Raw genomic sequence first — 27,953 nt, forward strand, 5'->3', positions numbered from 1 at the left:
CAGTAAGTTGAAAAAAAAAAAGATGGAAGGAATATTTCAAGCTGAAACAATGTGACTGCTTTCTTATCCTCTTCTACTATTTGTTTACATCACATGGTATAAATAAGGTTAAATGATATATTACAATGACCTGTAAATATGCAGACATAAATAGGGCATAAACTGCTGTAATTTCTGTAGAACTATATCATTGTGCTCTGGCTGTGGATTTAGTTCATTTTTTCCAAAGTTTATCTACCAAGATTAGCCATAACTGTTTTTAAATTAAACTATTTAAAACTTTTAAAAAGCTATTTTAAAATCTATGGTTCCAATATTCTGTATTCTGTACCATTTGTACTCTATAAAATGACATACTCTAGGTTTTTAAGAGATAATAATCTGCAAAATGCAATAGTCAGTGTCCAGGAAGAAACTATTAAAGTATATCACCAGCGAAAAGAAAGAACAATGGGTTACTGGGAACTAGACTTCAGGGAAATACCTTAATGATAGAAGCAAAGATATTACCGACTGGTATGTAATAAACTCCTTAGCAGATGATGGCTTGGGGAGAAAAGGTCTCGGAATTGTAACAATGTGATAAAAATAATTTGACAGTTCCTCAAAATAAAAGAACTGCTTTCACTTTTAAAGACTAACTGAAAGGGAAGTACCTCAAGGCAAAAAATGCACAATGACCCTTCCCATGCACCCATTTATAAAAATAATTTTATTTCTCAGCCTGGAAAGGTTATGTAAAAAAGCCTATCGGATCAGAAATCTTAGTGGAGAAAAGGAAACAATCACCAGCTAAACCTGGGGAGAGGTTTTACAGCTTAAAACTCAGGGCAGAGGCTTTGTACCTTTACAGAATCCTGAAGGCAGAGGTGGGTTATTAAGGCAGAGTAATCCGGGGGGGGGAGGGGGGAAAAATACGTGTATATGTGTGTGTGTGTGTGTGTCCATGTGTCCTTTGCATTTGTGCTATGAAATGTAGTATGTCTTCCTTAGGGAAGATGCATGCAATTTAAATTTGGAAGAAAAAGTGCCAGTCTGATTAAAAAGATACAGAAAGCGTGTGTGCGTGTCCCTGTGGGCGTGTGGGCGTGTCTGCGTGTGTCCGCACACACACACAAGCACATGTTTATTTGAAAGCTGTTGCAGCTCTCCAAAGCAAGTGGGTCACCAATAATGAAGTGCAGTACGCTTTTGCTTTTTAGGAAAAGAAAAGAAAAAAATCCTGCTGTCTTTCCATTTTCTTTTTCCTTCCACTCTCACTTACTTAGGTAATAAAAGCTTACTCTGTTCAGAAGCATGTTGTATGTTCAGGGGAGTCATCACTGTAAGAACAAAGGCATAACTATAGATAAGTTCAGGCCTGGCTGAAAATTACATAAAATGACAAGCCAGAGTAAAAAATTGGCTAAGGAAATCAGAGATAGGTTGTACTGGGTAACCACAGTGAGATGGAAACAATCTAGACAAGAACAACTAACCCACAAACCCATTCCAGGGAATAAGGCAATTCGGGAAGCAGCAGCAAAGCATCTTGCAAAGATATTGCAAAGTATGAGTCAAAGAGCTAAGGAAAAATATTTTTCTAATCCCATCCAGAAACAGATGTTTAATTATCTCAGAAAACAGTCAAAGTTGGCACTGAAATAGTCTCAACAATAGTTATTTAGTAAACGGTATGTATTTTATTATAGTTTTATGACAGTTAATACTGATATGTCTACTAAGCAGTCTTACATTTATTACTCATTATATATTCTGTTTAATTCCAAAGTACAGATTGCCAATATTTCAGGTAATGAAAATGGTATTCTGGTGTTGTACACTGGGTGTGATTTCCTATGTGTAACAGACAGACGAATATTACAGTATATGTAGATACTTCTGCCCAATGCAAAAAATACATGCAGCCGTAGAACTATCCATTCGCACAAAATGCTACTAATCACAACCAAGTCAGACTAACTAAGCTAAACTAATTTAGCATTTACAGCTATACACATCAGTAGACTTGAAAGCCAAACTTGTTTGTTTTATTTTATCTTGGGGCGCATAAAATCATGGTATTTGGCAGCACGGAATAAGGGACATTAAATCAGCTTTTATGCTGTTGTTAAGGAACCCGTAGAGGATGGGATTCAAGCAGCAGGACATCATACCCAGTAAATGGCATATGCAATATACTAATTTAAAATGTCTGTTAGAAATGAGTGTGGCATTAAAATCTGTCACAATATGGAAAAGGTGAAGAGGCATCCAACTGAAACCAAAAACTAGGATTAGCACTGTCAGTCTGCAAAAAACTCTCCTAGATCTTGTCTTTATTCTGATGATGGATCGGGATACGGTAATCATGTCCCGGACCTCTGTATTTTCTTCTGGTTTCATCTCAAAACAGATAGGTATCCCAGGGATGAATTTACTGGAGGAAGAGAGCTGGCTTTTTTCTGTGCCAGAGGTTTCTGGGAGGTCTCTGGAATGAGTATCCCGATGATGCCTTGAAATAGCTGGCATCACGCTTGAAGTCTTTTTACTGTATCTTCTGTGGTGCTTTCTGCCAAAGGCGCAGCTCCATCTGGCACGGCTGGAGGGCTGCACCCGCGTGCCGGTACTCTTAGAGGGATGAAGTGTTAGGTTTATCATCTCCTTTTCTTCAAACTTGTTTTCCTTGTTTGACAGTCTGGAACCTATGCTCCTGCAGACGCTGGTGTGACTAGCGGTTAAACACACCAGCGGCAATATATACTGCATGAACAGTAAGGCTATGGTAAAGGCGATCCTGTAGGAATCGGAAGGCCATGACTCAATACACAAAAGCCTGTTCTCCAGTGCCTCTAAATTCAGGGTTTTGCTGAGGTCCACAATTCTGTGGAAAACTGGCAGAGGGGAGCAAATGGCAAAGCCAAGGGCCCAAACGGTCACTATCAAGAAATAGCCTTGTTTTGCTGTTAAATTGCCAGCAAGGGGATATTTTATCATACGGTACCTGACTGCAGCAATAGAAATTAACATTAAAGTTGAAACTAGAACTGATGCGCACTGGAGGAAGGGCATTACGTGGCACATGATAGTGCCAAACTTCCATTGGTCAAGCAGGACGGATGTCAGTGTGAAAGGTGAACAAAACAGCACAACTAAGATGTCAGAAAAGGCCAAGTGGCCAATCAGGATGTTTATTATGGTCTTCTGCTTGCGCTTTAGTAGAGCCGTTAGTATAAGCAGATTTCCCGTAAAGCCGGCCAGACTTATAAGCGTGTACAGCCCAATAAGAAAGTACTGTATGTCGTCAACACTACTCTTATAATCTTCCCAGGCAGAAAAATTCTTTGTAGTAGCAGAGGTGTTCTTGGTAGGTGTCCTGTTGTTACGGTCTTTGAATCCTAAATCCATTTTACAGTCCTGCTTAGAATGAGAAAGGCATTAATTAGCATCTGAAGGAAGGATGATACTGGTGTTAATCAGAACATAAACGAACATAAAGTTACCTTCTGTCACCTTACTGCAAATAAATAGTCATGCTACTCTACTGAGAGGCAGATGCTGCATAACGTCAGGTCAGCGTGAATTAGTTTTGAAGGTTTTATCATGTGGTGTTCAGCACACCTAGGCCTCCTACCTGGCTGCTCACGTGGGACGATGACAATTTAAGGTTCTGCATTATAAAGCTGGCTTTTAAGCATGCTTTGCTATAGACCATATTGTCAGCCTTTCCGTGAGGGAGCAGTTAGCTACAAAAGCAATCCATTTAGAGTCGGTGAGATTACTCATATGAATAACAGCTCATTGATATGAGTAAGGAAATTACAACCACCATCTGGGCATGTGCCTAATCATTACATGACAGCAAATTATAATGACAGCACCTGAAAATATATGATATTTTGACATACGCTAACAACGGCAGGAGTGTTTCTTACCTTACTAGTAGAAAACTGACACAAAATAGGTGCGAGCTTTCAAAAAGGATCAGTTTATATGGAGATCCACTGTCAGTGATCCAAGATGGAATTCCTAATGTGATGCGTATACAAAACATCTTCTATTAAGTGTTGAACATATTTTAACTCTTGCTCAAGCTGACAGGAAAACTGCCTACAACACATCCAAAGTAATTGGATGTAATACAGAGAGGACAGTGTTAACTGGAAGTAAAACCCACAGAGCCATTTGAAAATTCAAGGAACTGCTAAATATTCAGCACAGAAACATCCAACATTAAAACCTATCTCAGCACAAAGTTATTCTGCCTACAGAATCTTCATCTATTAGTCTTCATTTTAGAAGAAACAGAAAGAGAAGAGAATTCAGTTCAAACTCCAGCTTACCTTAAACACCTGCATGTACTTAAGTTTCAAAGATTCCCCAGAGCGCCAATGTCCTGTACAAAATCGCTTAACGTTTAGAAATCTTAGGCAAGACAAAACAAAAAGATCTAAACAAACCCAAAACATATATAAATTGAGCAGAACGCTAAACCTGCCAACTAAAAAAGGCAGGGCTCTTCAAGAATGTAGCTATCCTCAGTGAGCTGTATCATGCTGACTTCTTCAAAGTGCAAGGATATTATTTGGTTTCCTCTACACATGCAGATGGGCTCCTTCCTTCACATCGCAACATGTGCGTTCCTACCGTCGGGTGCCAAAGGGAAGCTCAAACCATAAAACACCCTCGGAATATTCACTGACAGTGTGTTGTGATGGGAAGGTCCCTCATGTAAAATTAGAAATACTTATTTAAAAAAAAAAAAAAGATATTGCAAGTTTTGGTGTCTTGCAAAGAATGTGTTGGGAAGAGGTGAAAAGAACTAAGCCTTGCCAACTTCTCGCAATGTTGAGTTAAAGTGCTTTTTAATAGCTAAAATCGAAATAAGAATTGGATATGTGAATTTAGATAATCTAAATACTGTAATTGTGCGCATACGAGCAGGGCGGCATTAATGCAAATGGCCTGTGTCTATTTTTTCCCAGTCTCTAGTGAAATGGTGGAAAACCATGTAATAGACAAGCAACACTATCTGAGAGTACCCTTGCCTCTAGACCAGCTTTAAAGAAGACTGGAGATTCTGTAAGTGATCCAATCTGTCTATTTTTCTATTGATATTATCACAAGTTTTCATTTTGCCGGGCTTCTCTTTATACAGCTATTAGCTAAAGAAGTAAATAGGTTTTTACTTAATTTTTCAGAGTTAATTTCTCTGAGCTGCTAGTAATCATCTGAAAACTATGATCTCTAGACCACAGTGACTTTCAGAATCAGCTGAAATTTCTTTTCTCTGAATGTGACTCAACATAATTTTTGCCTGAGAAAACCACAGCAGTGCTCTGCCCTGGATAAAATACATTCCCCTACCTCTGGCTTATGGAGTTAGGTCCCTGTTATGTCATCCCTGTATCATTTTTTCCCTTTGCTCAGCATGGAGAGGTGATGCGTTTTGCTATGACTGATGCTTTCGCAGATTTCAGTGTGTGCACGCATCCGTAATCTGCAGACTCTCTTTTGATTCATGAAAGCCATTTCAGCTGTACATTGCATTTCAATATGAAATATTATCTGCCTAATATTTTCAGGGTGAACATTCCATTATCTTTGCACTATCACATTCATCTTAGCTGAGAAGTGTGTAAGAAAAACCCTTGCATATAACTGAGGAGTTAATAATGAAAAAGCCATTAGTGTAATTCTGGAATATTTTCTTTTTGCTTGGACACCTTCCTTTTCCAGTTTATATCTTGCACAGTGTATTGGGTCTGGCTGAGATGGAGTTAATTTTCCCCACAGCAGCCCTCACAGTGCTGTGCTGTGTATTGGTAGCGAGCAAGGTGTTGGTAACACACCAGGGTTTTGGCTGCTACTGAGCAGTGCTGGCACACATCAAGGCTGCCTCTCTCCAACATTTCTCCCCCCCTCAGCAGTAAGCTGGGAGTGGGCAAGATCTCGGGAGGGGACACAGCCAGGACAGCTGACCCAAACTGACCAAAGGGATATTCCGTGCCGTATGACGTCTGCTCAGCAATAAAAGCTGAGAGAAAGGAGGATGAAGGGGGAGGGGAGGGGGGGCATTCATTATTTGCGACATTTGTCTTCGGGAGCAACCACTACGTGCACTGAAGCCCTGCTTCCCAGCACATGGCCAGACATCGCCTGCTGACGGGAAGTAGAAAATAGATCTTTTGTTTTCCTTTGCTTCCACACGCAACCTTCCCTTTTGCTTTATTAAACTGCCTTTATCTTGACTCACAAGGTTTTCTCCGTCTTATTTTCTCCCCCTCCTGAGTCCAGCTGAGGAGGGGAGTGATAGAGTGGCTCGGTGGGCACCTGGCGTCCAGGTCACTCTGGTCACCAAGGTCGACCGACCACACACAGATTAAGAAAGCGTATGAGTTGAGCATCCCATTGCCTTATAGCAGGTTTGAAACTAGTCAGGAGTTATTTGAGAAAGGGAAATGAAACTTTACTCAAGAGCTAGATCTGTCCATATCTTGGTTAGTAACCAATCAGTCATTGGATGAGAATAGGAAGACTAATAAGAAAGAGGTAAGGAAATCCAGTAGCATCTTCAGATTCAAAAAACCTCAGAAACTCTTACAATGCTCTCAAAGTGCTGATGACTCTGAAGGAAGGAGCTTTTTATTTCTTATGTGTGCCTACATATGTAACTCTCTGCCAAGAAGGATCATTCTGTATACTCCTCTATTTTAACTGATACTGGGTTGAAGGGCTAACCTGTAAGGGAGAAACAAACAGCAGATGGTGTTTCTCTCTCGGAAACCTGGAGATTACGATTGCTTTTAGAGTATCTAGGGGTATTTTCAGCAATAGTTAAATTCCCACACACAGTCCTATCTGTCCGAAGGTCATACCAAGTAGTGACAATGCTTAAGTTATAATAGCAGCTATGCACGTGTAAAAGTTTTGTTGATCCACGTACCAGAACTGCAACTTCCTCCCTAGACTTTTTGGTGATATTGGCTGTCATTGAAAAGGTTGATCATAGGCCATAGGTTCATCAGTGTGTGGAGAGAAAGCAGTCATTCCTACTGGTGAAAAAGGCTCTTTATCTAGTTAGTCAATTCCATTCCAATTATGTTCTAGAGTCTGAAGAGAAATCTGTGTATTTTCATTCAATTTTGTTTAGTTTCAACCAATGGATTCCATGAAGAGAATTGGAAAAAAAGAAAATCTGGTGCTGTCACTGTTATTTCTTTCTGGTGCCACTTTCAGCTTTGGGTGACTAAAAGTGAAAAAGAGGCTCTCAAGTCAGATGCACCATAATTATTTTATCTTCTAGAAATTTATATTCCATAGAGGTAATGCTAAGACTAGGGCCAAGGAACAAAATTTTATGTGTTGTTATACTGGAACATATTTATTAAATGAATGTTTACTGAGTTTTTCTTAAAAATTTAATTGCCAGGTTCTGTGGACTTCTACACCTTCACATAAAGCTCTTGCAGTACGACTTTAGCAGAGTTGTTCATTCTGTTTTTAATAGAATTCTTTAAAAATAAAAAGTGAATATGCTGGTTTTGCTGAAGTAGACATATTCTGTTGAGACACATCAATATGGAAGAAGGTTAGTGGGAGTGCCTCCGAAGTCCAGCGTGGGCTCTCCAGCTCCATCCCCCCTGTGCTGTGGCTGCCTCCTGCCTTGGGTGAGAGCTGAGCAGGTGCCATCTCCCCTACCACGTGTCCTGATTTCCAAGAGGAAGGAGCACTGGGAGAAGCCACAGCATGCTCTGGCCAGGCCCTGGCTGGACACTCGGGCACTGCAGGAGCCCGCAGTGCATTGCGGCCACGTTTGCACAATCTCCCTATCGTCACAGTTTCAGAGTGACAGAAAGACAGGGAGAGAGGGAATAAAACTATAGTCTTCTGGTTTCAACAGAGAACTGCTGTGCTAACAAAAGTTCCCTTTGCAAAATGCCCAAAGAGAATTTTATTTTCGTTATGGATGTGTGAAATTAAAGCAGACTTTTCCCCCGATATTTCAAAAATTGCTAAGTGGATCTCTTGCTCTCTGAGCCTCCTCTCTCCTGCTCAAAAGGAACCAGTTGCTCTCTCAGCTTGAGTGCCACTGGCAGTAAAGACGCAAACAAAAGTGTTCCTCCTATACCATTGATCTTCAGTTCCCAAACTCATATTAGCATACCACTGATTTCACAGGGCTGTGTGAACTTATTGGCATTTATCTTGCTGCTTTGTTTTAACAGCTGCTTTTATTTTGGGGGATTTGCTCACTGTCCCTCTGTCAGTTGGTCAATCCCAGCGTGACACGTGGCTGTAGCTTTGAGGGAAATGAAGATTCCTGAAAATCCCACTGTGGGAAATAGAATTAAATAATATAGCCTCTTCTGAAAACCCTCTCCTCATATTTGAAGTGTATTTCTAAAGTGAATGCACCACAGAGGGTCCTCTTGCATCTGTTTTCAAGATCGAATTTAATCAATCTGAAGGTACCTGATGGAGATTTTCTACCTATCAGCTCCAAAAGTTGGATCACTTTCATCTTCTACATCAATCAGTCAAGCAAATGAGGTCCCTTTCCGTATTCCTGCTCTGCATACACTCCCCGAGACTGTGCTCGGCTACACCTGCATGAGCTCACACCCTGTGAGCTTTAAGTGGGTTTGCTTCGGTCTCCTTTAGTTTCAATGGGATGCTTGAGACAGGAGGCCAGGCTGCACATGGCAGGAGGGACTGCAGTTTTGTAGCAGGATCCAGAGTGGATCTGACTGTTTACTGTAAGAATCAAATTAATGCAGTTAATGTTAAATATGAGGAGTGTTTGTGGTTAACTTTTACAGTAAAATGTATTTTATGACAGTTCATGTACCAGGATCTTGAAAGATTTCAAGTAACACCTCCTTAAATCACATTCATCTGTGATACACCTCAGTCTGATGTGACTCTTATTTTCACCAAACTCAAGCTTCAGAGCGGTTTTCAGTTGCAGTTGCCCTAAGGCCTGAGAGTGACAGGGAGAACTTTAACCATTATTCAGGTTTAGCTTAGCTACAGCTACCACGTAACCAAAAATATGCTAGTTCAAAATGTCTAAAATCTTAAAATTCATCTCATTATTCCACTTAAAGCTATGGTGTAAAATACAAAATCCATAAATTATAATTTAGGAGAGTGAACAGGCTAGATATTTCTCTTTCTCTATGTATTTAAAGGGAAATTTTCAAGAACACAAGCGCTAGGCAGGCAACCATCCTCCTCTGAAGGCAATTGTTCTTTCAGCAAATCTTCCTTCTATTAGATGAGACGCTTATAGTAAGGTTTATTCACAGGTAAGACCTCATATCCTACAATTTTAATACTTACTAAGTTAACTCTGACTGGCTGGTGCCTGTATAGTCTAGTCAGTTCAGTCCATGTAACCGGACAATTGATCTTTACAGCTGTGAACAATTTACAGTCTTAGGAGACCTTTTTCTACCTTAAAAAGACAGACAAACAATACAGGGAGGAAGCAAAATGTGCAAACTCCCTAAGAAATACAACCTTTTCTGCCCCCATAATACTGGAGTGTATCGGGACTGCATACAGAATAAAGTCAGAGGAAGTCTGTAAGCTTCTGCACAGTTGTAAATAGTTAATATGACAGGCTGTGACTACCTGGCCACCTAAGCTTAAGGAAAACACTGAGCTACGTTGTTACTACCTGAGAAACAAACGATGCCCTCATATCGTTAAAGACTGAGATAATGTCGGAGCAAAAATTTGAAACCACCGAAGAGTCACACTGACAACACAAGCTAAAGATGAAATGCCGCTGCTTCAAATGTTCTTCGTCATTACATGCAACAGCAAAAACTAGTCTGACAACCTGGGAGAATTCAAAAGATTGAGATTACTTCAGAAGTCCAGAAAAATGGATTTTCATGGATGTTAATGGTATGGGTCTTTATCTGCCAAACTAAAAGAAGAACTGCAACATTATTCTGGAAAACAAGAATACGGCTTCCCAAAATAAGCAAAAGCCAACTAATAAGATTATTTCTCCAGCTCCAAGGAAATGTTATGCAACGTAATGGAATATTTGTTGGTCGGAACAGAAAACTTGAAATGCATGACTACACGTTACACCAGGGAGCACAGCAGCTCCCGGCTCGCAAAGGCAAAAAACCCCCCCAAAAAACCAACCCAACCCAACCCGAAACGGGAAAGACTCTTATTTTCGCCAGGGGATCACTTTGCATGGTGTGCCGCGCACCGCCCTGCGTCCGAAGCCACGCACCGTCCTCAGCCGGGAGCCCCGGGCTCCCTGCAGCCGCCGCGGCTCGGGCCGGGGGCGGCGGGAACCCAAACTCCCCACCGCCGCTGAGGCGAAACCCGCCGATTTCCGCGCGTTGGCTGGCAGCGCGCTGCCCCGCGCCAACTTGCGCGGCCGCCCCGCATGGGGGAGCTGGGTCCCGACGCCAGGCTCCCTGCCCGGCGGCTCCGCGCCCCGCGGAGCGTTACCTGCGCGCCTCTCCCGGCTCCCGCAAGCGCCTCGAGGTTTCGCGGCGGCGGCGGCAGGCGGAAATGGCCGCGGAGCGTAGCGCGGGTGCGTAGCGCGGGACGAGGCGGGCAGCCCCGGGCGGTATTCATAGCTCCGGCCCCGGTGCGGAGAGCGCGGCTCCCCGGCAGCAGGGGGAAGCGCGCATCGCCCCGGCTGCCTGGCGGCGCATCTTACGCGGTGCTGCGGAGTCGCCGGGGCTCGCTTGCGGCCGAGGGCCGTGCCCCGGGCCGGGATGCCGCCGGTGCCGGGCGCCGTGCTCGCTGCTCGCCCGGCCGCTGGCGGGGTCAGGGCTGGAGCCGCTGCGCGGGCGCATTTCGGGAGGCTGCTCCGTGCGGTATCCGGAGCCTGTTCTTGTAGCGTTGCACGGTATGACAATTAGAGTTTCCATGGAAATGCAGTGAGACTGTAAACAAACCCCGCGCTCGCCAGTATTGAAGGGATGCTCTCAATTTCTCACCCGGAATTCAGGACGCAGCATTTTGCAGAGGCGAAATGCTCTGCGTGTCGCGGGGCATCGGGAAGCGTGAGCGTAGCCAGGCGATCGCAGAGCACTGACCCGAGCGCTCTCAAGTTCCCCTCACTCTGTCTGGAGCGGAGCTCCACGCTGCTCAAACACCCTTTAATTTTTGCCATTATTTTAGAACAGGTGGGAGGTGATGGATTTCCCCCAAACAGTTTTCCTTTCTGAGTTGAGTAACTCAGTTCTTACAGAGGCAAATATCTGAAGGGTGGTTTTAATTTTATCTGGGCCATCGGTGGGAAGGCAGGGCATTTTTTAAAGTGAGCAATATTTTAAAGCGTAAAACTTGTTGGGTATGTCATAGCACAAAGCATGAAAAGACAAATTCTGCCGTTCTCACCAGCTGCTATCTTCTAGCACAAGAAGAGTCATTGATCATAGTCTAATTACAGGGCTACTGGAGAACTGAGTGACATGCAGGTCTCCGGGAGCACGAGTGGCAGAATCTGACACAAAAATGTAATGACTTTTCCATTTGCCAAGGCACTCCTTCGACAGTTGATATTAACACAGCACTGCAGAAAAGCTGTCAGTGTAATTAGCCTGTGAAAGACTGTGCCACACAAAGACAAAACGGCTGGATCAACCATATCGTAAAATAACTTTGAAAGTCCAGTTAGGTTCCTTATTTAATTTAGGTTAAAAATACTCATTTTAGGGTAAATGATCAAGGAGCAATTAGCCTTAATCTTCAGTGGATGAGCTCAGGATGGTGAGGAAGATTGCATCCCATCTTCTTTCGCCCGCTTCTGCATTATTCACCACCCACTGCTGGTGAATCACTGCATGTGCAAGTGGAGCACAGGGAGCTGCCAGGTGGAAGTGATGTGCCAATCCATCTCATCCTTTTAAGACAGCTCTCCTGTTAGTCACAAAGGAGAACAAAATTAATCCTTTTTAGGGCCGAGCAGCAGTTCTTAACATTTTCAAGCATCTTCCCACCTAACACTGATGGCTTTGAAGCTTTTCACATAAATATTTGACCTGAAGGTTGAAACCCACTCTGGTTCTAACCTGCGATGGGGGGGATTAAGACCACCTCCCAGGGCACTGATTTACTTGGATGTCCCTTGTTCCAGGGGAGCCTCTGACATTGCTGGCCACACTGCATGAGGTGGATGTTCCTTCCTGGAAAGAGGGAAGTTTTAGAGACACGCAAATCTTTCTATGAAAACTCCTGGCTACAGCAGACTGACATTGTGTTAAAAAAAAATAAATGTAAATTTGCTGGCACGGGCCACTAATGGGAAATTATGTCCTCTTGCATTGCACAGCTATGATTTATGTGGGATGCCATTTTACCTTCATAAACGTACAAACAGCCTACCTCCATGTTGACCGTTTCTACGGCAGGCAGTCAACTACTGCAGTTTCCCAAAAAGCCTCCAGAAATTACATGCTTCTTTGCAAGAGCAGTCAGTAAGACAAGTGTTTCTTCCTTAAAGCAATTTTCTCTTAAGAACAAAATTTCATACTTGCTTTGTTAGTTGTCTTATTTCAGGAGAGTTCATCAACCAGTAATGTACTGGCAGGTGTGGGTTTGTTTGGGTTTTTTCCCCCCCTGGACCTGTAAATAACACCAGATTTCTCTCAGCTGTATTAGGACAATTCATCCCTGATACTTGTGCACATCAGAAGCAATTACTATTCCCACCATTATAATTTTTTTCCTCTTCACTGTTTCTGTACCTCTGTCTTGCCAGTAATATTACTGAATAATAAAATAGGTGATCTAGAGATAGGAAAGGTACTCACATTAGGACTGACAACAGATAATAGTACAAGTTCCCTAGAAACCAGCCTCCACAGGGTTGTTGAAACCATGGAGAAGTCCTTGAGGAAGTAAGAGATGGTGATGATGAAAGATACCTGTTCTGGAGGAGCTAGGGAAGAAGAATGGTGCATTGGAGAGAGAAGGCTGGGATTCCTGAGTCAGAAGGGCACAACAGAAAATACAGGAGAGAACTGTGTAGTTAGAAGAGTACAAATTAATTTTGCCATGTTTCTTAAGACATCCCCAAATATATCTTTCTTTGGGAGTATCATCACAATACCTTTGAAAATGTAGCCTCTAAAGGCTGACTGTGAAAGACATGAAGACTCAAAGCTCCAACTGAAGTTGGGGAGAACTAATGAATGCCATGAAAAATCAGGGTCTAAGCCACCTGACATTCAAATTCCACAGCATGTCGTCAGTTGCCCTGAGTCAAAGCTTGCCAGGAATCAAAGTCTGATGTTATTGTAATGTCTGCTACCAATGGAGCACCTATCCATGGGCAAAACAGTCTAAACCGGCAGGATGTAGCTACTACAGTTTCAGGCATTTTGTGAGATACATATAAAGCATTTCTGTGGGTCAAAATTTTTCACGCACATCAACCCAACTATTCATCCCTCACAAAAATACTATTAAAATACTATTAAAAATACCATTAATGTCTAGCTTTTGTAGATGTATATTTAGCTCATCCCTTCCACAGATTCTTACCTCACATAAAGCAGCTGAGCACAAAGACGGCAAGCCTTGGACTACTAAAAAGGTTGCATTGGTTGAGATGTCTTTGCGATGAGAGGCGGGACATCTGATGGTTAGCTAATAGAATACGTCCAAGGGTGAGCATGTAATTGATCATTTTTGTTGTGTAATGTGTGTCATCACATTTGTTGGTTGGTGTTATACACATTGACTATTAATGCCCCTTCTGGGTGATCCTGCTGAAGCCTATTTCTGCTTCATCTGAAGCCAGGTGAGAGCTTGCGTATGAGTGTATGTGAGTTTGAACCCTGAATGGACAGAGTGGGGTGGCTGTAGCAGAAAACATGACTTCGTATTTTAGCTGGGTGGACATAATTCGGGTTATATCTCAAGCAGTCTTTAAGTAACGTTGCATATGATCAGGATAGCTTTACACTAGTTAGCTTGGCTATATTGTTGAAAGTGGAACTGCAGCAGCAAGACTCTCAGCAGCGATTAACCACATAATTATTCACACAGCTTCTTTGGGTTTGTGACATTAGCAGTCAAATGAAGGGTTGTTATGTTTGGTGTCAGTTGCAGTCGTTGTAGAATAGACATGCTCTTAGCCAAACAGAGAATTTGCTGCTATTCTCATTGTACTCAACAGGAAAATGCCTATTTTGTCTACTGATGTCAGACTTTTGCCCCAAGGAGCACGAGTTCCCTTATCTGTGAATAGTGTAATGTGAAATTCAAGTATTTCAATGGTACTGATGTTCATTACTAGAAAATGAAAACAATAAAAATAAAGTTAAAAAAAACCTTCAGAGAGTGTTTCCATTCATTTCCATAGCAGTGACTTCAGTTTGTTTTATACACAGTAGAAACCACAAATGACTCTCGTGGTGTTCTTTCACTCAGTGGATTTTAAGTTTCACAGAAGGATTGCATTGCCTGAACACATGACAATACATTGTAATGAAAGTGACAGCCTCATTTTATGACATCTTTTCTTTTCCATTTTTGAGAGTTACAGTGAGAGAGAATTTTAATGGGTTGATCTTTTGGCATATTTTTTTCCATGTGGTTCTTAAAAACATCTTGTTCCCTTCTCAATGCTTTTGCTTCAAAGAAATTCTGTATTCTTTTACTCAGGCTGTTCTATTTCCTTAGCTGAGATACTCGTGTTCTATTTATTGTACTTACTCTCTTTTTGCAATGTCATGCCTTCACACAAATAAACATACGCACACAAACAAACACAGCCTTCCAGTCCAGGGTGCCTTTGATGCACTGAAAAAAATTACTCCCTGGAAGAGGATAATCTTTAACACAATGGGTCCTTTCCATGGGGTGCAGTCCTTTAGGACCAGACTGCTCTCCAGTGTGGGTCTCCCATGGGGTCACAAGTACTGCCAGCAAACCTGCTCCTGTGTGGGCTCCTTTCCACAGACCGCAGCATGGATATCTGTTCTGCCATGGCCCTCCGTGGGCTGCAGGGGAATAGCTTGTGTCGTCATGGTTCTCACCACGGGCTGCAGGGGAATCTCTGCTCTGGCTGCTCCTACCCCTCCTTCTGCACTGACCTGGGTGTCTGCAGAGCTGGTTCTCTCACATTTTTGACACTCCTCTCTCTCTCTCTCTCTCACAACTGGTATGCAGCATTTTTTACCTTTTCTTAAATATGCTATCACAGGGGCACCACCAGCATCACTGATGGCCTCAGCTTTGTCCAGCAGTGGGTCCCTTTCGGAGTTGGCTGAAAATGGTTCTGTCCAACGTGGGGGCAGCTCCTGGTGTCTTCTAACAGAAGCCACCCCTGCAGCTCCCCCGCTACCAAAATCTTGTCATGTAAACCCAAGCCTCTTATTCTGAACTGGTCCTAAAAATGTATCTCTGCTCTGGATACCTGTTGGCAGAATACTACATATCTCTATCACACAATGCTTATTTTAGTTTTTAAAATAGCCATCTTGCCCATATGGATAAGAGCATTACAGGGAAGTAGTGGGATCATCCTGGCAAAGAAAAAGACTTTTTCCCTGCCTAGCAATACATTTATTGCCCTTAAAAATCTCTGTATTGGACAATAATTTTTTTTTTTTTAATATGAATGGATCATTCCACATCCATAGCAATGAGAATCCTCAGTTCTGCATGTCCTGGAGTGTCACTGCTTCACACAGAAATATGCTCTTTATGGGATCTTCACCTTAGATCTCTGCCTGAGTGTATCCACCTTTGCTCTGCTCAGATGGAGTCTGGTGCATGTTAATGACCCACATATGTCTGAAGTTCTTGAGAGGCATTATATACAGCCTGCATTTACCTTCTGGCTGCTACCGTTAAAATGTCAGCAGTGCCCCAGCTACTGGTTTATAGCAACCTTGAGGTATGCCTGCTCTTTGCTTTCTCACATCGAGGACTGCAGTTAAAATGCAGTTGAGCTGAGCTCCTGGAAATCCAGTGTAAACATCAACCTCAGTGCTGGGTTCTAAAACCTTCTCATGAGGCTCATTCTGCAAAAAATGTTACAATCATTTATTATTTACAACTAATATTTTAGCTATAATTTCCTCACTTGAGAATTATCCACGACATAACAGTGTCACCATATAATAGGAGTATGCCTGAAGGTAAAAATGTAAGAGCATGTAACTCCTTACACTTGAAAAATTAATCTAGAGCTTTGGAAGAGTTAGGGCACTCCTGTTTTCCAAGAAATCCAAACTCCTAATACAACCTGCAGGGTTCGTCAGGGCATTTTCAAAGTGCTGCTTAAGTTTATTTGGGTAACTTCTCTCGGACTTCCAAACTCCATGATTTTTATGCCCATTGAAGTAGATCTTCTGCAGCAGTGCTTTTTGTGAGTGAGAGAGGAAGGTATTTCAGGATTGTGAAAAGAGCAAATGGAAAATAAAATTCTCCATTTTGCTTTTTATGAATTTGTGCAGTAAACAGTAAACTGTCCTCCTACAGCTAGTAGTAGTTTGCAGAGCTACTCATGATAGCTTCATTAAAAAAAAAAAAGTCTAGTTGCTGGAAACTGGAGTTTTCAAAAGAAGCAGAAGAGCTGGCAAAGGCAACAGCCTCCACCTTTCCAGTTCTGCATCTCACTGTGGAGATTTATTCTTTATTTTCAGGGGTCCATTTTCCCTCCAGCTCCCTGGAATATCCCACTGCTCTGTATGAACCTGCAGAAATGCCTTTCTTTTTCCATGGGTAATGCAGCATGGTGAATCACTTGGCTGGGATGAATCAGAAAAATACCCACAAGGGCCACAGTGACAGCTGTATTTTCTTGAGGTTTGATACTTTATTGACTTAATTTACTTTTAAAATACTTTCTTATTGCTTCTAGCTAAAAAAAAAAAATAATTAAAAAAAATAGCAAGAACAGCAACTGGACAATTCTTATTAATCCAGTCATCACTCTTCATGATAAATACAGACCAGAAGCTAGTTGTACTGGTTTAAAAAGCCAAACCCGAACTTTGCAATTTGGTCCTCATACTCTAAAATTGCCTCCTTACCCACTTTCCAACAAAGCTTCTCTTTCCAGCTTTAGTTTGGCCACAAGATGGCAATAACTTGCAGACAAAATGCTGAGACAGCCAGACAGCGATTTGAAACTGTCTCCCTTCCTGAGCTTTTCCCTGCGCTCTGCCCCCTCCTCTTTTGTTTCAATATTTAATTGCATTTATTTCAGAATTACTAGGCAACCCACCCCCAGATGTGTAATTTAAAGGTGATGTGCTTGCAGTGAGATTTTCAGGATCTGCTCAGCAGAGCACCATCATGTGATACTGGGATAAGGTGGAGTTCGGCTTTAAGGGGGAGTCTCCAGCCTTCCTCACCAATCTTTAGGATCTCAGCTGGAGGAATACCAGAAGATCCTTCCCCTTTCCCTACTCCTTCTCCATCCAGCCTCCTGCTGCCCCTGAGCACATCAAAGACAGGCAGAGCAGTTGCAAGGTGAGTTTCCCCTGCGGTTGCTTTCCCATGATTGTGGGTGGTTGTGTGTGGGTTAGGCTGGTGTTTGCTCGCTCTCTCAGGTGCAGATGACAAAATCCCAGGAAGGGGTAGGCTCCAGGTTGGACTCGCAAGTGGCTAGGTGAACCATCGGCTCGGGCTGACAGCATTTTGTGCTTCCTTTTGAAGAGCTCCAATAGTTTTACAGTGCATTTCCAGTCACCTCACAGCACGTTATTTCACCCTTTCTGTCTCCTTGTGCTAAACTTTTGAGCAAAATCCTCCTGGAGAGTCGCAGAGGGATGTGTGGTGGGGGAGACTGTGCAATCACCCAGAGGGGTCTGCAGAGCTGTGGGCTGTCTGCACCCAACGCCAGCACCCAGGATGGGGAGTGATCTCCCTCCTGGCTTGGGAGCTGGTGGGGTAGGGGACAGGGAACAGTGCAGCTGTCCAGGAGATGCAACTTCATCCCCTCCTGATGTCTGGTCCATTTTGGAAAGGTGGGAAGGGAGGAAGGACTCCTTGTCACTTGCCAGCAGTGCTGTGTTTCTGAGCTGGTTCCCAGCCGTGCTCTTACGTTGCGTCTCTGCTACGGGGAGAGGTGAGGGAAGAAGGATTAGTGGCATTTTCTGGTTTTGAGTTTGATATTTAATAAATAAGCAAGAGCAGAGCTTGGCTAAGGGAAAAGAAAAACCAAGAGCCTGAAACCTAATCCACCTCATTGCTGGGTGCAGTTTGGTCCCAGCTGGTGAGAAAACCTGCCCAGTTCTCTCCTTGCAGGACATGGTTCCTCACCTGCCACCTCACCTCTGCTCCTGCCATTGTCCCGTCAAGTCACAGGGCTGGACTGCCCACCTTGTGCTGTACAAGTGAAAGTGGAGATCATGATTAAATCCAGACGTTGATTTTTGGAATGGGCTAAAGTCATACTGCTGGAAATTGAGGAGTCCTGAGTCTGCATCACCATCACGCTTGCCCTTTGGGTAAAGCACCTATTTCTGGCTCTGGCTGAAGAAATGCTTCAAGAGGCCCTGGGGGGTGGGAGGTTCTTCATTGGATCCTAAACCCGGTTATGTGGACTAGGGAGACCTGATAAATTTAGCAGAGGTGGCAGGTCTGAGAGATAATGCCCAAGTGTGCATGCCTCGTTAGCTTGAAAATCAGAGTAGCCAAACCTCAGGCAGAGATGCTTTTCTCCCAAGTCGCTGATGTTAACTTTGACAGTAAAATGTCACTCAGAGGCAAGCTACATCGCCTGTCATGGTTTCATGTAGCTATGTGGTGATTATAAAAAGGCAGCAGAGCCAGTTGAGGTGAGCTCATGATGCTGGTGAGAAGACATGGTGTGAGCATGGACATCCTTTTGCTGACCCTCAGGAGGAGCCGGAGCTGCAAGCCCAGCCCTCACACGCTGGCGCAGCCCCAGCTCCGGTCCCCAGCAGGCAGCTGGTTAGAAGGGTGTCTGCCACCAGGAACAGACAAAGACGATTCGGCTCCGGAGACTTAGATGGCACCGAGATTCATATCGAGTATCATTTAAGATGAAAAGCTCACCCGTTCAGGGTAACTTTTAATGAAGTACACTTTAGTGGGCAATGTTTTTACAGCTTTTGTGATAAGTGCCATATGGAGCTGGGTTTGAAACCCACTCGTGTGAATTTTAGGTGGCATTACTTTCATTACCATAACCTAAGGTTAAGTGAGCAATAAATTTAGCTCATGGGAGAGTGGGCAGAGGGAAAGTTCCAGATTCAAGGTGGCTGCCACTAACGGTGTGTTGGAGTAAAGGTGTGTCAGGTTATTTGATTTCCTTTTTTTTTTTTTTTCCTCCTGAACACATATGCCTGAGTTTCTCTTATTTTAAAATCCGAGGCCTTGCAAAGGGGTGGTTTCTTAGGCATGCCTATTTGCGTTGCACAGGTAAAGAAATTTTCTGCAATGTTTTAATTTTTGCTATTTTTTGTCTTTCATCTTGTGTTGTTCTTTCTTTGCTGCACAGCCCTGCCATCTGAGATTAAGGTGTGCAGAGTTCCTGATTTGCCTTTGACTCAGTGCCAGTGCTGCTGTGTGCACTCGGCTGCTCAACACCAAGTGTATGTATTAGGTAAAAAAGAATTCAGCGATTTTTGGAGTAATTTTCCCGCCCCTCACATTAGTCAGATGAATTTCTCCCCCTGCCGCCCCTTATGTGATGGCTGGATATAATTCCCCTTAGAGCAGCTTGAGAAAGCAGACCTTTGCAGATTAAACTTGTAAAAAGGAGATGTCAAACATCAAGTATGCTGGTGGGAGACCGAAACTGCTTATCGGCTCGTTATCTCGCATAACTTGTGCCGGCGGGAAAGGGCCGGGCAGGCGACGCGCCCCCCCCGCCCCCGCTTGCGGACCTGCATTTTGCTCCTGCCTCCTGCCTGGCTTCCCCCGGGCTGCAGCCCCCGCCCCGCCTGGGACCAGGCGCCGCCGTCCGTCCGTCCGTCCGTCCGTCCGTCCGCCCGCGGGGCTTTCCCCGGCCGCCGGGCTGGTGACCCCCACCCGCGGGGAGAGCGGCGGCCCGGCGGAACGCCCAGAGCGGCTCCGCTCCCCAGCGGGACCCGGCCGCGCCGCGGCTCCGCGCCGGAGGGGCTGGCGACGCGGCCGGGGGGTGAGCGGCTCTGCTCCTTCCTTTCTCCCCAGGTGGTGCGAGGGAGATGCGGCGCGGAGGAGCGGGCTCGGCCGAGGGTCTGCTGGCGGGCTGAGGGGCGCCTTTGGACGCCCGGAGCGGTGCGGATGAAAGCGGCGGCGGCCGCCGGGAACGTCGTACAGCGAGTTGGCAGCAACATGAATACTTCGGCTCTCGCCCCCCTGGGAAATTTTTCCGGTCACCCGAATTTTTCGGAGAAGAACTCGCCGATCTTGCAGTTTGAGGATGAGGATTGCCACGTGCCTTTGGCCATGGTCTTCACTTTGGCCTTGGCTTACGGGACTGTGATAATCCTGGGAGTTTCTGGGAATCTGGCCTTGATTGTCATTATTTTAAAACAAAAGGAGATGCGCAATGTTACCAACATCCTCATTGTCAACCTGTCCTTTTCTGATCTTCTGGTGACCATCATGTGTCTTCCCTTTACCTTTGTGTATACTTTAATGGATCACTGGATTTTTGGGGAGGCCATGTGCAAGTTGAATCCCTTTGTGCAGTGTGCCTCAATCACCGTCTCGGTCTTTTCTTTAGTCCTCATTGCTATCGAACGCCATCAGCTGATCATCAATCCCCGTGGCTGGAGGCCGAATAACAGGCATGCCTACCTGGGGATTGCTGCCATATGGATTTTAGCCACAGCTTCCTCTTTGCCTTTCCTGATCTACCACGTGCTAACGGATGAACCTTTCAGAAACATAACGTTTGATGAATATAAGGACAAATACGTGTGTTTGGACCTGTTCCCCTTGGACACCGCCAGGCTTTCTTACACCACAACGCTTTTGGTGATTCAGTACTTTGGACCGCTTTGTTTTATCTTTATTTGCTACTTAAAGGTAAGAGAGAATCCCCTTGCGATATGTACTTCTTTCTGTCTGGTGTTTGTTTGTCCTTTGCAAAGATGATGGCTGTAGGTTCAGTTATCCCACATGTTTCTCTTTGTTGAATTTCCTGCAGATATACATACGATTAAAAAAAAGGAACAACATGATGGACAAGATGAGAGACAATAAGTACAGATCCTCTGAAACCAAAAGGATCAACATCATGCTGATCTCAATAGTGGTCGCATTTGCAGTTTGCTGGCTGCCTCTCACCATCTTCAATATCGTGTTTGATTGGAATCACGAAATTCTGCCTGTTGCTACCTGCAGCCACAACCTTTTGTTCCTGATTTGCCACCTCACCGCCATGATCTCTACCTGTGTGAACCCCATCTTCTACGGGTTTCTCAATAAGAACTTCCAAAGGGACTTGCAGTTTTTATTTCATTTTTGTCATTTCCGCTCCCGTGAGGAAGATTATGAGACTATAGCCATGTCCACCATGCACACAGATGTTTCAAAAACCTCTTTAAAGCAGGCAAGCCCAGTCGCATTTAAAAAAATAAGTAGTGATGATGATGACAAAATATAAAGAAGTAATAAAAATTCTACACCAAACTGCTGGAAGTGTGATCGCAGGTGAAACATGTCCAAGGACAAGCACAATTACATAACAAGTACAAAATGGGTAATGTTTTTCTTCTTTTTCCAAGGAACTTTGATTGTCGTCACTTTGAAATTATACACTCTGCATTTTTGCCCCTTTTACTGCTTTAATGTTCGCAGCAGTTATATCTGAATCTTATTATAAGGCATAGTTGGACCTGCTACTACCTATGGTTTTCATCAGCTGTCTTTTGTTCCGTTTTCTTTGTACAGTTATCCGCTTTAGCACAAAGATATATTTATTGATTTTTTCCAAAGAAGTAGTTTTCAGGAGTGTCCGTCCAAGACCATTGGAAACAATATGCACCACAGGGAGGCTGTCACTACAGAGGACACCCATCCCAGCAAAAAATTAGGACATCGAAGAGTTCTTCTTTTTTTAATCCAGCTTTTGATCGATGTTAAAGTCCTGTAAAATCAGTGTAGGCATGCAGAAAATGTTTCTGTGAAACCTGTAGAATATGTTAAATGGGGACACGCGTTTGTCCCGTTCACAGAGGCAATTCAGGCTGTAATCACTTAGGTTCAAAGACAGGATTAAGACAGAAATTCTGTTCTCATTTACGAGAATAAAACCCTACAGTAATTCCACAGAGCACAATGGGATAACTCTGATGTTTCACCACAGCAAATGAAAGCACAAATGGGCCTTCAGTCCCAACTGATTATAGCTGATTTTAATAATACAGGCTTTTTTAATTTAAAGAACCCAAACCCCATTTTCATCTGCCATCACTGACAGGAGTTAGTGTTGCTGGGATGAAAGGTACTGTCCGTTCCAAGCCTATGAGCCACGTAAATTCTCCTTGAGACCTGTGTCCAGAATCTAAAGGGAGATGGGACTCTTCACTGTCTGTACAAGGTGCAATTCCATCCTCGCAGATGACAGTGAAAATCAGGTCTGATATTAAAAAAATAAGCTTTAGCTACCTGAGTCTTTTCATAATAGTTAGTGCTGATCTATGTAAATTATATATCGCCTCATAATATTCTGTGTTCAGATGCAATGCTCTAAACCTGCATTATCTCCAAGACAATGGATGGTTTCATCAAGATCTACAAAATTTATGAGGAGGATATGGATATAGTTTGGGTGTAATTGGTATGTTTAGCTTCCAAACTCACAGTTTCCACAGTTGGTCGAAGTGCGGAAATATTTGCTAAATATACACAATAGAGCTCTGTGTGTTATTGCTTAAAATATATATCCTCTAATTACGCAAAATATACGTGACTAGATCCCCAGCTGAGGGAAACCCGCATAACTTGACTGCTGTAAATGAAACTACAACAATATCAGCCAGCTGAGGTTTTGTGTCATACAGTGTACTTTGCTGTATAATCAATGCCTTTTTGAATAATCAGCTTTTTCAAATACCTTACTTTCTTTTAGCAAGGTCACTTTAAACCATTCTGGCAGAGAAGAGGGCCTTTAAAATGGATATAAATGTAAATGTAGCATAAATGGAAATCTGACCTGATATCTTTCTGAGGAAAAAGATCTCAGGATGTGTTGGTAAATTTAATATGTTCTAAATTAGACATGGATAAATGCCTAAGAAATGAAAATTATTTGGTTTGCCAGCATTTAAAAGTCAAAAACCGTGCCTTGTGCTGTCTTATAAATAGTGTAGAATATTAAAGTAGCAATGTGTTCTTGAGCATTGTAATTCCATGTATTTCTCTACTGGCAGATAATTTAATTAAAAAGGAGGTTTCTGTGGTTGAGAACAGAGAGGGAATGTAGAAAATGAATTCTAAGACAGAACTTTCTTTCAGAGCTTTGCCCTTTTGTATTTTATGAGATTTCCTTTCTCTTTGTGGTTCTCTGTGGAGTGTGTTGCTAGTAATTTGACAAGAGGCTCCTGAAATTATTCCCCTGTCACTTTACGATAATTTTCATATGCTAAGGGTGTGTAATTTCACAAAGAGGTACAATGTAGAAACCCAGTCATGTTTTTTTATTAAGAATGTCATGGTGGGTTTTTCCCATTAGACAAAAAAATAACCGTGGATTTTATGTTTTTTCCCATTTTTGAAAAAAAGCACTTCCAATCCAGTGGAAGGAGAAAACGGAATTATTTGAGAAAGTTACCCATTAGTTTGCTGGAAATTTTTGATCAGGCCGAATGAGGTGTTTATACAGAGTAGGTGTTGGAGCAATTTTAGAGGAACCTGCCGGTGTGTCCTAACATTTGGAGGTCTTCAGTGGGACAGCAGCATAATTCCTCCTGTGTCAAACTTTCTCCTGCTTGAAGTACGGTCTCAAATCATAGAGCTCATGTGATACCATCTCATACTGTCTCCTGAGAACGCGTGTCAGGGTTTTTTTGCCTACCACCGCCTGATGAACGAGGTGAGGCGTACGTAGGAGCATTCCTTTGGCTCGTCCCTTTTAAGCTCAGGAGCCATTTTTCGGCTGCACCGCTGTCCTAGGATCAGGCTTCTCTTCACACGTTTCCTCGCTTGCCTGCAAGAAGCCTTGCTGAGCCTCGGCTAAGGACGCAGGCTAGCACGTCGTCACACGAATAGCGCAGGGGATGCTGCCTGAAACGACAGCAGGAATGAACGCAGTGTAAAGAGTGTCCAGCGGGAAAATGCACGTAGAGAATTTCAGAAGCAAAGTCATTGCTCTTCTAAAGAATTTGTTATGAGGAGAAGGATAAAAGTAGTCTCTCCGAGGTGCTGACCTGACATCTGCAGGGCGTAGATGACGTCTACCGGGAGCAGTATTTTTGTCTTTGGTTTCATGACTTGACACCAGAGTCCTCACAAGCCGCTGGAGACTTTCCCCTCCTGACGCCTGGCTACAAAACTAATCCTCTTTTTCCCTTTCAGATCTCCAGCACGGCTTCTCATCCTCTATGTGCTAAATTTCTTTATAGGGTAAGCTCTCGGGTTTCATGTTTCTCTATGATTTCTCAGTCATTCTGGTTTGGTATTTGTTCCTCCTATGTGCTGTTTTGTCAAACTTCCCACACTTCAGCATGTGCCGATTCCTGTCTCAAAAGCCTGAAGATCCCTCTCATTCTTTCAGACTGGCAGAAAAGTTTTACTGACAGAAAAACAGAACAGTGAGGGATCTATAACGTATCTTGCTATTTATGTGCAATACATTTCATGTCAAATCTACAGCCTTAAATGACAAACGTAACTATTTAATAAACATTAATATCTGCTTCATTTGTCAGTTATTTTATCATCTTAAACTTCAGTGTTATCCACCGCAGACATTTAAAGTTTCTGCGTAATCTAAACTCACCAGCATATTTGTAGGTCATCTTAATAAACACTTCTTTATTCCCATATTGCTTTTTTCAACATATCTCTTAGTTGTGTCATTGTCACTACGTACGGTAATCCACAACTTTCACATCTTCATAGAAAAAAAAGGATAATAATAAAGGAGGCAATTAATTGACAATAATATCTGCTTTTGGTAGGCTAGGAAAAAGCTGGGTATTAAAAAAAAATCAACCCTGGTTTTTTTATCTCATAAAAAAAATCAGATTTAAACCAGGATAAGGAATTAACATGACGGGACCCCTCGGGTCACTTGAGCTGGTGCTGACTGCATCTCGTCACTGATGAAGGTGTGAAGGGCTAAGGGTTCGTATATTCTGACTCTGCAGTCTTGCAGTACAGTACCAGCTATTATTAATGGATCCTGAAAGCAAAAGTTGCTACTGATTTATATTCAGACTGTAAATCAGCATATGTTTAAATCCAGGCCTGTTCATCAAATTCTGATTCTGACCTCAGGAAAATGTTCTGAGATCAATGAAACGGGAGATTTTGCTTAAAGTTAATCATTTGCCTAGGCACTCTACTGAATAAAAGTGCATTGCTGGCTGGGAGCTCACACTCTTTCCTAAAAATCAGATTTTAGATTTCAGCTTATTATACAAATAAATTATTGGTGTATAGTTTTTCTCTGGATTTTTCTCTGGCCTCTAGTGCCCCAAAATGCTTCAGTTTAAGGCTTTGGCTCAGACCTCGTCTGAAAGAATTTACCAAACCAATGCATAGGGAATAAAGACAATAAGGAAACTTTTTTCTGTTCTTATTTTTAAAGCATATATAACAGTAGGAAACATGAGCTTAAATAATACCTCTGTCTGCAACCGATTTAATTAATTCAGTTGAGTGGAAAGGGTAGAGAAATAATAATTATAACCAAATGATAAGTTTTGTTGACAGCTGCTTCTCAGCTGAAGCATATTTGCAACTCCAAGGATATTTACAGCTCCAAGCTCTACCATATCCTCTTCATTCCTGTGTTATTTAATATGTGGTATCTGCCTCCCTGAGTCATTACTAAATACCCAAGTCATTACTAAAGTTGATGTGAAAGAAAATTCTTTTCTTCTGTCCATGTCTTGTAGAATTTAAAATGGTTGAGGATTACACGTAAGAGGAAAAAATACGACCAGCTTTAGTCTCTTACACTTTAATTAACCTGTGGCCAGAAATAGCTTCTATTGCAGAACAATGTTAATGGTCCAACTGAAGCTGCTATTTCAAAGATTAAGGAGAGCATTCACAAAGACTAACTTCAGCTGGAGGATGGAAGTTTCCCCAGCCTCCTCCAGGAGCAACCCAAGGGCGCTCGCACGTCCTCTGCTCTGCGTCACACATCTACCAAAATGTCTTTCTCTCCATTATCTACATGGACTGCGAAGGGACGGCCAGCTTCCAGGGCCAGCACTAGCCCTAGTCACTACTGCCTCCCTTCCTCCATCTTCCATGGTGCTTCTGCTGTCACTTCATGCTTCATACCCTTGGCAGCTGGTTTCTGAGGAACTCGTAAGAATTCATACTCTGATTTTGTAAAGTGCCCGAGTATATGGCAAAATTTAACTCTGTTCAGGACAGTGCTTTAAATAGTTTCTTCCATTGAAATTTTCTTCTGGCAAGTTTCTGGTAGGCAAGTTTCTCAAAATTTGCACTCCATAGACGTACATCATTTACAAAGTCTATGTAGGAATTACATCCTACATCCAGCTCTTTGCAGCAAAACTGACAGCACATGCTGTCTTGTGTTTTCCAAAGATTTGGGTCTATCTGACAGATCAGGCTTAGTTGCAAGAAATTTGCGCCGGATGCAAATGTGTTGAGATTGCTGCACAGGAGAGGCTCTGCACAGTTAACTAACTTGCCACAAAATATGCAAAATTTCAGATATACAGGGAAATAGATACACGGAGTTTGGAAAAGAGAGAAAAAGCAGAAGATCTAGATGAAGTCTTGCATTCTGTCAGATATTCACAAAACGACTCAAAGGGAGACTCAGACATTTATTTATTTTGGGGGCCAACAGACTGACACACAAATGGTTTTTTGGGCAAAATGGTGGTCAAAAATGATGTATGATTAATAGGTTCTCTGCTCCTGTTTTCAGAAAAGGGATATGGTTCTTTATACATTACTGTGAAAATGCATTTTAAGATTCTTCACCTTAGATCAATCTAGATCTCTTTTTGAGACAAAGGAAACAAAATGTTTTTGGCACAATCGAAAAATAACAGCTTCTCATCGCACCCACCTGCTGCACATGAGTCTATTTGCTTTCACTTCTGCGCACCATGGAGAACGTTTGTTTGTGGCAGGAGGAGTAACCTGATCAACAAAGCCCTCCTTGTCTTTCTTGGTTTGTGTTCACACTGATACTGTGCTGCTGTTTTTCACTTTGCAATCTTTTTTTTTTTTTCCCCACAAGCTATGACATTTTTATTATGCTATTTATATTGTTTCTTAATAAAAGCTCTATGTGAAAAGATGTTCTTGAAAGGTCCTATTCAATGTGTGTTTGAACATATGGGTGAAAGGCCATACAGGATTTGTAGAAATGTGACTGGCAATGTGATGATGCTTCAGGGGGTAGGGAAGTAGAAAATATATTTGTTGCATACGGTTATTCAGCCCTTTTCATTTAAAGCTTTTGCTGTAATTTTAATTCATGTAATGTAAATGTCAGCTAGGTCTATGTATCTAGTGATTCCTCTTGGTGACCAGCCTCTGGAGACATCCAGCTAGTAGGAGATACTGGGTAGTACAACTTGTTTCCTTACCTATGGCCCTCATCATTGCCTATAAGCTTCTCATTGTTTGTGACATACTCCAACATGTATATGCAAAAGTGTTCAGTTCTTTCTCTTTAAGACTAGTAAAAGTTTTACATTTAAGAGATTTAATAGATTGTCCTTTCTGATTTTTCCATTATTATTATGACTGTAATGGTTGAGGCTTTTCAGTTAGGCCTTGATTGTAATTTGGGGTGCAGGGGTAGTCCCCTGGATGTCAGTCACCATGTTCATGTGCTTATAATT

The 27,953-nt window shown here is 42.8% G+C and overlaps 2 protein-coding genes across 6 annotated transcripts; one reads left to right on the plus strand and one right to left on the minus strand.

Annotated features, from left to right (window-relative positions):
* Positions 1 to 1,662: 1,662 nt before the first annotated feature.
* On the minus strand, positions 1,663 to 11,213 carry NPY5R (neuropeptide Y receptor Y5). 5 transcript variants are annotated; one of them, XM_054825510.1, is made up of 2 exons: positions 10,465 to 11,213; positions 1,663 to 3,396 (listed from the first exon to the last, which is right to left on the minus strand). In XM_054825510.1, the coding sequence occupies exons 1-2, from the start codon at positions 10,591 to 10,593 to the stop codon at positions 2,056 to 2,058; spliced, it is 1,470 nt and encodes a 489-aa protein (XP_054681485.1). In that variant the 5' UTR covers positions 10,594 to 11,213; the 3' UTR covers positions 1,663 to 2,055. The 5 variants fall into 5 exon arrangements, with proteins under 5 accessions (XP_054681485.1, XP_054681486.1, XP_054681488.1 ...); XM_054825511.1 differs by having other exon boundaries at positions 10,962 to 11,152; XM_054825513.1 differs by having other exon boundaries at positions 1,663 to 3,399; positions 10,679 to 10,922.
* Positions 11,214 to 19,456: 8,243 nt separating this feature from the next.
* NPY1R (neuropeptide Y receptor Y1) lies at positions 19,457 to 27,712 on the plus strand. Its single transcript, XM_054825515.1, has 3 exons — positions 19,457 to 19,558; positions 20,128 to 20,970; positions 21,092 to 27,712. Exons 2-3 carry the CDS (start codon positions 20,221 to 20,223, stop codon positions 21,548 to 21,550), a joined length of 1,209 nt encoding a protein of 402 aa, XP_054681490.1. The 5' UTR covers positions 19,457 to 19,558; positions 20,128 to 20,220; the 3' UTR covers positions 21,551 to 27,712.
* Positions 27,713 to 27,953: the final 241 nt, after the last annotated feature.

This window comes from Grus americana, chromosome 4, assembly GCF_028858705.1.
Source record: "Grus americana isolate bGruAme1 chromosome 4, bGruAme1.mat, whole genome shotgun sequence".
Taxonomy (NCBI): Eukaryota; Metazoa; Chordata; class Aves; order Gruiformes; family Gruidae; genus Grus; species Grus americana.